The sequence below is a fragment of the Fukomys damarensis genome, unplaced genomic scaffold (genome assembly GCF_012274545.1).
Source record: "Fukomys damarensis isolate Sample0158 unplaced genomic scaffold, DMR_v1.0_HiC HiC_scaffold_14, whole genome shotgun sequence".
NCBI classification, from domain to species: Eukaryota; Metazoa; Chordata; class Mammalia; order Rodentia; family Bathyergidae; genus Fukomys; species Fukomys damarensis.
In genome coordinates, this window is record NW_022900926.1 from 37,752,851 (window position 1) to 37,762,812 (window position 9,962).

At 45.4% G+C, this 9,962-nt stretch overlaps 1 protein-coding gene across 2 annotated transcripts in view; it reads left to right on the forward strand.

Moving 5' to 3' along the window:
• Positions 1–1,619: 1,619 nt before the first annotated feature.
• Positions 1,620–9,962, forward strand: part of Pde10a (phosphodiesterase 10A) — a 551,502-nt gene continuing 543,159 nt past the window's right edge. Inside the window, exon 1 of one of the 2 annotated variants that reach the window (XM_019205466.2) lies at positions 1,620–2,202. Coding sequence is in view for 1 of the 2 variants with exons in the window: in XM_019205465.2 (XP_019061010.1) it covers positions 3,538–3,643 (106 nt within the window). In the remaining variant the exon portion in view is untranslated. Of the gene's footprint in view, positions 2,203–3,220; positions 3,644–9,962 lie in introns of those variants that run through there. The other variant, XM_019205465.2, reaches the window with a different exon arrangement.

Genomic DNA, 9,962 nt, shown 5'->3' on the forward strand with positions numbered 1-9,962 from the left:
CTGAGAAGACCAATGGAGGAAGTAGTGACTGAAAGTGGAGAGGTCATGAATAAGCCCAAAGGCAGGACCCAGTTTAGGAGGGCAGTGTGCTGAAGCCTCCTGAGGGTGAGTTTGTTTATAGGAAGAGGAAGGCTGAAGCATGCAATAAGTCAGCTGAGAAGACAAAGAATTGACCCAACCAGAAGTGGGTGAATGGCACTGGGAACACCTATTTTGCAAAGCTGCAGTAGAGGTCCAGAGGCAGTGTTGGGGAAATAGCCAGTGGAAAGGGAAAAACCAAAACTGGACACCGGCAACGACGCCACACTCCAACTCAGGTGTCTGTTATAAAGGGGTACAGAGAAAGGGAGGCAGGAGTCAAGAATGCCTTCTTCTATGCTTTTTCCAGTGGAGAAGTACTCTCTGTACACCAGGAGGGGTTTCAGCGTAGGATGGCAAAGGGCTTCTCTCTAATATTACAAGGGTAGAATCCAGAGCCTGCTAGCCATTTCTGGGGCCAAGCACTAGGTAGAGGCCAGAGGAGTGGGCACCGAGGTACATCCTTTTCCCTCCTACAGGCTGGTCACCGAAGGCTTTGTGCCATTAGCCATAGCGCTCCTGGACTCTGCTGTCTTTAGCCCTGAGCACTGGCCCCTGCGTCACCAAAGCCTTTGGAGGCTTCTGCCCTGTGCTGAGCCCCTCAAGGTTTTAGGTTCCCGGTGATAAATGGGGCCCATGTCCAGCGGATGTATGGCACAGAGATCCCCCAGGACCTTACTAGGGCCACAGGCTCGCCAACAACTGGGCGACTGTGGGGACCCTGCACCGCCCTCCCCCTGGAACGATGCACCCCTGGGTACTCAGGAGAGGAGGGCACGCGGGCCTGGGGATACCCTTGTCCTTAGCCAATGCCTCGCAGTTGCCGCTGTTTTGGATGCAGACTTGTCCAGGATCCGCCCGGTTTTCTGTGGTGCGGGGGCTGAATTTAGCTACAAGCTCTCTGCATCCTAGAACCGCAGGGGACGAGAAAACAAAACAAAAAGCACCCTGGAGTGGATCGGAGGGGAGGGAGAGGTCAGGCCTTTGGCCTCTTAAAGGTGATCCTTTGGGGTCCCTTCCCACGCCTAGGCCAGAGTACGCGTCCCCAGTGGGAAGGGCGCCCCTCTCTGGCGACGCCTTGAGGGCCTGGTGGTCCCCAAGCGCGGGCATCCATCCATTCCTTGCATTCCCGGAGCGCTACTCCGCGACTCTGCGACTCCCACCGAATCTATGAATGGGGAGAGGAATGCGAGGCAACGTCTGTTTCCACCTTGCTTCCCTGCCCCCTCCCCCCTTCGGGCCAAGCAGCTCCGCGCCAAGTGACAAGGGCGGGGGCGGGGGCCCTGAAGGGGCCGCTCGAGAGGGTGCGGGTCTGGCTGGAAACTGAGCTATTTATATACCCAGGAGCTCCAGAACGAGGAGACAGGTCCGAGTCACTCCTCCCCCAGCCCCAGCGGTTCCCCCACCCCGCCCCCGGGTTGGCAGGTGCGGGGGTGGGAGCCCGAGGTCCGGCTGCTGACGTCCGAGCGCCTGCTCTGTCAATGAACGGCAGCAGCAGCCTGGGGACTGTTCTGGCAACGAGGCTACAGACGTCATCGCCTCCTGTTGGACGCGGGGGGGTGTCCAGGCAGCGTCGCCGGCTTAAAGGAAAACTCTCTAAGTTCAGACAGCTTGGAGAGTCGTTCCTCAGAGTGCATGCACCCCCAAATGTCAAGCGCGCGCGGACACACACACACACACACACACACACTTGCACACAGGCGCTCAGTCCACCCCTAGGTGTGTGGGTCCAAAGTTTGCTGCGACTTCGAGTTTGGGCTGAGATGGACCTGTTTTCCTGGCCCCCGGAGCACTAGGGGCTGCCTTCCTCAGGACCCCCAGATGGAAAGGAGGGGACGTCCGTCACCTGTCTTTCTGAGTAATGTCCCCCTGCGGCGAGAGGATCGGCGCGGAAGCCCAAAGTGCTCAGAGCCCTTGGAAAGCTCCTGCTGCCTGGAGCAGATGCCAGCGTCCTGGACTGTTTCCGAACTTGGGTTACCCCGGCTTGGCAACTTATTTTGCACCGTTTTGGTTGGACCCTGGGCCCCCCTGGTAGGGGCGTTTTGTCCTTCCACCCGCCCCTTTTGAATTTATGAACGGGAAATGAAGCGGAGAGCAGACAGGCACTTCAGTATACTTTGGCGGGTAAGTTGATCATTCATTTTACCTATCATTTAACCCTTCAGAGTCCAGAAAAACTTAATTCCAACTGCTCTTTTTACTTAAAAAAACTTCCCAGCGTTTTCCTCCGTTCTTATTGGCAATAAGAAAATGAGTGCGCGCGTTTTATGTTGGTGGATCTGATTGTTTTGGGGGACCGAGGGTTGAGGAAGAGGGAGAAAGAAGAAACTGGAGTTTAGAAGGCTGGGTACTCAGGGCTTTGCAGAGGAGGTGAGAAAGTCCTCAGCAGACCCAAAGGCCTAGTGATTGCCTAGGGGCGCAGACCTAACGGAGCAATTTCCAGCTCCAACTTGGAGAAGACAGCGCGCCAGCTGCAAACCGCAGCCCTGCCGCGCCAGCCCGCAGGTGCCTCTGGAGGCGGCCTGGAGAAGGGCTGGCCTCCCCTCAACTTCCTTCCTCCTTCCTCTCGCCCTTCTCAGCTTCCCTTGGGGGACAAGACACCCCTACCTCTTGCCATCCCTGCTTCTGCCTCCCCTCTCTTCTGTCCTCTACCTCCGGCCCCTCTTCCAAAAAAAAAAAAAAAATCCTATGATGTCATAAGGAGGAGAGGGTCCTGAGTCCCTAGCGCCCAAAGGCTCACTATGTTGCATTCTGCAGCATTTCATTTTCTTCTTTCCACCCAAATTTCCTTGCATTCCACTGAAAACATAACCCTACCAAGCACTGTACACATCACGCTCCCCCACAGCCAGAAGACAGGCTGCTTGGTAACTAGACAGGGCTAGGAGTCCTGACAGAGAGCAGCCCAGCCACCCTGGTCCCCTCCCAAATTAGGAGGAAATCCGCTGAGGGGGCCAAGGACCCTCTCCTCTCTGGTTGTGATCTCTTCTCCCCTCTTTGCTTAGTCTTTTTATTGAAGGAAAAAGAGGAAGAGGAGACAAGTGAGGGAGGGGGGAGGGGAGGGGGAGGGGGAGAGAGAGAGGGAGAGAGAGAGGGAGAGATAGAAAGAGAGAAGAGGGGAAAGGAGAGGGGAGGAGAGGAGAGGAGAGAGAGGAGAGGAGAGAGAGGAGAGGAGAGAGAGAGGAGAGGAGAGAGCAGCCCTAGACCTAGGGCTACACTGAGGGAACTGATTGTGGATTTCTGCACCCAGTCCTGGCCCCTCCTGCCTTCCTGCCACTCCATCGTCCCTTCCCCTCTTTCAGCAGCAGTTTCTTTCCATCTCCTTCCCTAGTCTATTTCCCCACCCCTTTCCTCTCCTAACCCCCTCCACTCCACCTAACCCCACCTTCACTTTCCTCTCCGAAGGGGGAGGGCCAGGGGGTGGGGAAAGAAAACCCCAAACCCCAGCCCTGGGCAGAGATGTCGAAGAAACGCAAAGCCCTCGAGGGTGGAGGAGGTGGAGGAGAATCCCGGCTCCCAGAGGAGGACCCCACTGCCTGGTTTGGGGGCAGCAGCGAGGAGCAAGGTAGGGGGAGGGGGAGGAGGCAAAGGACCGATCAGAAGGCAGGAGAGGTTGGGAGTGGAGATCCTCTGCAAGAATGCCCAGCCGCCCTGCCCTCCTCAGAGCTCCTGTGGCAAGACAACTCAAGTAGAATCCCCCCACAACAAATGGGATTTTACGTGTGTCTCCGGGAAATTGGGATGAGGTGGGGATGAGCTGATTAGGCCAATGCTGGAGACCCGGATCAGTGTGCACCTGAAGCTGTGTAGGAGGAAAGGGAGAGAGGGGTGAGACAGAGAGGTGGCAGGAGGAGGCCTGGGGGTGCTAGCTGGGGATAACTGGTCATTTTCCCTCCCTGCCTTCCTTGTCCTATGCTTTGGGGTAGATGAACTGTCCTATGTATATATGGCCTGTGTCAATCATTGTCTGTGCGCAGGACCCCTGTGTCCAGAGGGTGCTGGCGATGTCCATGTCCTCCTAGTGTCTGCTGCCGATGAAGGGCAGCAGGCAGGGCCATTGCCTTCTTCTGTTCTCCAGATCAGGGATGCTGAGTCTCGTCATGAGGAATCTTCGTCCCCTGCCCAGGCATCCTCCTGAAGTTGGAAGTGAGGGTTGAGCCAATGGAGTGATGTGTTTGATTCAAGGGGGGATGGAGTGAGAAAGCAGTTGGGTGCTTCTTTGCCTGGAATAATACCAGTAGAAACGTGAAGATGGAAAATTTCCTATGGAAACAAAAGTGATACTTGGAGATCTGATTTCCACATAAAAGAAACCCAGACAGACACCTTTTATTTCACTTAAAGCATTCTGGATTTGGCTGAAAGTAGGCCCAGATGAAGTAGTCAAGTCTTTTCTGTTATGTAGTTAAAATACAGAAGAAAAATTAGCTGGATGGAAAGGTTTTGTTGTTGGTTAAGCTGTGGAAGGTTAGGTGCTAAGACAGGAGGGGAATGATCAGAACCCAAGTAGGCACGCAGGTGGGAGGAATGGTTGTGTGTGCTGGCTTTCCTGTCCGAAGCCAGCCTGTGGCCAAGGCTGGTGGCAGATGCAAGTCTGAGCAGAGCCTCAGGACAGATGGCTGGTGTCTTCAAAATGGAGCCAGTGGTTCTTCTCCTTTGACGTCAAGAGAGACACAAAGTCACAAGAGTCCTTTGCTCATGGAGAACACGCATCTCGGTGTGCACTGGAAATCTTTAGCATGCCCTGCATACTTTTTAACAAAGGTCTGGGGTTTGGGGTTTTGGTTTCAGCAGAAGTAGTCGAGTGCAATGACGCCTGCTCACCTCAAATGAGGTGGTATTTAAATAACTATCTCTATTTTAACTTTCTTTGCTCAGTTATGATTTTAGAGCAAACCAGGGCATATCTTAAGGTAATTTTACTGGTAAAAAGGTAAGAAATTTAGACATTGCAAGTGGCTTTATTTGTATGGTTGATATTTTTCCATCTTTGGGGGGAATAATTTGCCATGAGTGTCTGGCAAGTTCACCATATCTAAATACAGTACTTCCTTTGATCTGGGCTGCTCTGTAAAAGTACATACCTTTTCCTTTGGGGTAAGAACTAATGAAGTCTATGGAAACCAATACACCAGTATTAAGGTAAATAACAACTTAATATATGTTTTGCTATTTTCAAAATGAATGAATGTATAGCTGCAAGTTCTAAAATAAGAAATAAGTATTGTGTTTTAACCAACATTTCTCATCTTGTTTTTGTGGAAAATGTGGTATTAGAATAAAATAAAAAGCTATGCTATAGGAGGCCTGTACTATCAAGTAGGGAATATTTCCTGCCTCATCCAGGTACTAGGACTACGCAGAGAGTAGTGGGCAAGTCAAGATAGGCAACAATAACTGCCTATATTCATATTATTCACAGGTTATTGTAATTTTACAATAATTTATTACACAAATCAAGGTTTTTAGAACTAAGGGTTTTACTGTATACTTTGTATTTGGCAAATACAAATTCTACTTTATAATTGGGAGTAATGAACTGTAGGAACTATTAAGGGGTGAGCACTCCACTGCCATCTTGTTGTGAATACATCTGTTTGGCAGATGGAAGCCACGGTCCACACCTAGTGTGGTACAAATGCATCCGTATGCACATGTGCATGGCTGTGCATTGATGTGACTGTCCCTTTGATGGTAAGAGAAGGGACACCAAGTGGGTGCCAGTGTTTGACTGGGATCTTTACACATGAGTAAAAATTGGGAGCTCCTCTACTTCTGTGACTCAGTGCTATTGCTGTCTCTCCATTGGTCTCTGAGCCAAATCAATAACCTGCGTGCTGGAAAATAGAGAGAAGGTCTTGCTGACTTTGACTATCAGAGGGGGCTTCTTTCAAGTTTCAACAATTTGGAAGGTGCTATGTTTGTTCATTTTAACCACTGCAACTGTATTATAGCCTATATTAAATTAAGGCAATTGGAAATTGAATTTCAGTTATGGTCTTTGATTTCAAGACCTCCTTTCAGCAGCTTGATCTGATATGAAGTTGTATGTAGCTGATAAACATGTAGGCCACTGGAGAAGAATGTGATGGGGAGTTAGGACCCCCAAACTCTTTGATGTCTTTCATGGCTTCACCTACCATCAATCCAAGCCAGGTGTGCGGAGCCCATGTTGTGGCAGTCAGGTGTTCATTCAAGGTCCTGTGCTGATGTCTTTTTGTGATGGTCTTGCAGGAGCATATTAGTGTATATTAGTTTTACAGAGCGATGGACTACATTTTGGCATATTTAATGTGATGTAACATAACTGCCTCATTTCGACCCCCATAGCCGTCCTTGCCCTTCCTTTACCCCTCCTCTCCTTCCCTTCCTCCTTTCTTATAGTTTCTCCTCTACTTTCATGTTTCTCTTTTCCCTCTCTAGATTTTGTGTATGACAGAAAACATGTGATATTTGCCTGAGTCTGGCTTGTTTCATTTAATGTAATGTTCTCCAGTTCTACCAATTTTCCTGAAAATCATATGACTTCATTCTTTATGGCTGAATAATACTCCACTGTGTATACTTGCCACATTTTCCTTATCATCTCTTCAGTGTACAAGCAGATAGGCTACATCAGTAGCTTAACTACTTTGAAATTACACTGCAATAAACATGGGTATATAGGTTTCTCTACAGTAATCTGCTTTTAATTATTTCAAGAATATACTGAAGAGTGGTATAGCTGGATCAAATGGCAACTTTATTTTTAATTTCTTGAGGAACCTCCATACTGATTCACATAGTGGCTGTACTAATTTAAATTACTACAAATATTAAACATTCTTCCCCTCCTGCATTCTCACCAGCATTTGTTGCTTTTAATATTTTTGATACCAGCCATACTGAGTGGGGTAAGATAGATTTCACTGTAATTCTTTTTAATTTTAAAAAATTTTTAACAGTACACTTTATTAAGAATTTAATAGATGGACAAGACAGAAGCCTGTTTCAGGTAGTAGCAAGACAGGATTCCTAGGCTCTGAGACAAGAGGAAGAGGCATCTATCTATCTATCTATCTATCTATCTATCTATCTATCTATCTAGTGAAAGTTATGTAGGTAGGCTTCGTCAGAAATGATTAACATATAAAGGATGCATGAAGAAATAGTCCATACATCAGTGGCTGGCAAAAGATCCTCAGTTGAGTGTCTTCAGAATTTTACCTGGAAGGATTTAGGATATGAACCAGGGTCACCTGATGGACAAGATGGTAGTTATGGCCAAAATGCAGAGCCAGAAAATTCTAAGATTTCTTCCCTCAAATAGTCTCAGCATAATGTGAGTCACACTTCTCTGAGGCTGAAGCTGTTGGACATTTTTTTTATATACTTATTGCCTACTTGTATTTCTTCTTTTGAGAAGTGTCTGCTCAATTAGTTTGCCAATTTAGCATCAATTGGATATTTTTGGGTATGTTTTGAGTTCTTTATGTAGTATGGATGTTACTCGTATGTTGGAAGAGTAGCTGGCCAAGTTTTCTCCCTTCAGACTGTGTTCTTTGCTGTTTAGAACTTTTGCTTGATGTGTCACAATACTTGATTTCAAAATATACGACAAAGCCATAGTAACCAAAACATTGTGGTAATGACATAAAAATAGACACGTAGACCAGAATAGAAGAGAAGACATAGAAACAAACCCACACAATGACAGCCATCTGATTCTTGACAAAGATGCCAAAAATACATGTTGGAGAAAAGACAGCTAGTCTTTTAAACAAATAGCACTGGGAAAACTGGCTATTCTCATATAGAAGATTGGAACAAGATCCTTATCTCACACTGTACAAAAATCAACTAAAAATGACCAAGAAACTTTGAAACTGCTAGGAGAAAACAGGCATGGGCTTCCTGACTAGGACTCCAATAGCACAGGAAATAATAGTGTAAATCAACAAATGAGATTGCACCCAATTGAAAAGCAGTGGCATTCTTATTAGTAGCTTCTCTTAAGAAATTTTTTGTGAAGTTGGAAGCAGGATGAAAACCTGGTTATTGTACACACAGAGATGATTTTAGTTTCTTGTCTGACCTTGATACTTTTATTTTGCTTAACTGAGTAAAAGCAAAAATGAAGTATGTTATGGTACATTTAAGTGAATTTTTATTCTGGCATCTCATTGAAATTATTTGATATGTGTGTACATGTATGTGTGTGTCTATAGAAATGGTCAAAGTATGATTTTTATGGACCACTTACAGGTCTACAGCTGCATCTGTGTCTGGCTTGTGTGCAGACAATATTAATGGGAAATATTTGTAACTGTTAATCTTATGAAGGTTTCATCTTTACAACTTAGAGAAATTGGTGTGCAAATTGACATTGTCGACTATTTTCATCATTTCTACTTTTCTTCATTGTTTGAGTTTGGACGTATTTAACAGTGTTCAGTTAACTGTGTAGATGGTGGATATGGTGAAGTCTGTAAGGTCAGTATTTGTGGCAAAAACATTGAATGATTGATCTTACAGCTTAAGAACAGACTACAAATTTTTTTCATCCCCTTTGTGTTCTTTTCATAGTAGTCACTCTTCAAAGCATTATTCCTTACTTAAGAACTTTGGTTTAATCACAGGGTACATCACTCACCCCTGTATATTCTCCGTAGTGCAATTTGATTTTCTCCAACCCTACTCTAATTGGTCTATATGGTTTTGTCTTCAATCCCCCTCCCCACTCTCATTTATTTTAAGGTGGATTTTGGACATAAAATAATGTCAGTTGCCCATTTTTATATTAAATTAATATAATGAACATTTAAAAAATAAGTAGTTTCTGTTTTGGTGAAGTTAGTTAAGCCCTCTGTGGATGAGTTTTCTGGGTTTTCTGCCATGTAGTGTCCAAAGTCAAGTAAAGCAGCACCTCTGGCCTAATGATTCCAGGGGAGGTTTGAATAGGACCTATTCATAATTTTCATTTTGGGGATTTCTTGAACCATAGTGAACTCTTGCAAGGATAGTTTCCCATTGTCCCATGAATCAGTGACCTTCATAAGCAGATGGTTATTATGATAGTGTATCTCTCTCAAATCAGAGTAACCCTTGGATCTGGGGATGTTCCTGTATCATTAATGGGTTGCTGGCTTTGGAGGAAGAGGCTGAAAATGGGGATGTAGAAAATAAGATAATTTCTTGCTTCTGAAACTATTTAAAAGTGAATGTGTAAATTCTCTAGAAGTAACTTATATCTAGACCACCCTGAAATCAGCTGGGCTGATCTTCCCAACTTATTAATGTTTTTAATAGAATTGATCAGATTGACTTTTTTATATATTATAAAAGTCTTTTTGTAATATATAAAAACAGTGATTTATAATCATTAATATTAAAAAATGGTCATGACCCTTGGGAGAAAAATCAGTGTTAAAAGAAACAATCACACAAATGCTCTGTTTACTGTATTTGATTTAAAAAGAGAGTTATAATTCAGGTACATCTTTTTTAATTCCTTGTGTTAGTTTCTTTGGCTGATATGAAAATGGCCATTGTTACTGACTGGGCCAAAGAAGGTGAAGGATAGAGGTAAGTTTGGAGGAAAAACAGTGGAAGAATGGAGGCTTAGACCTCAAACTTGGACCTTATCACCTTTTTGATTCACACCAGAAAGGAAAATGTATCCATAACACAAGAAGCCCCCAAGTGCCTCTCTCCTCATCTGTGAAATTACAAGTTAAATTAGATGACCTTGATAATCAAATTTTATCACCTTGATTATGATTGCACAAAGAATGGATAAACCAGTACCATACTCCATTCTAAAAGGCAACTAACAAGGAAAGCAAAAGAGGGGCAGTAATCAGAAAAGCGGGAGCAGGGAGGATCATTTTTTTTTTTTTTTTTTT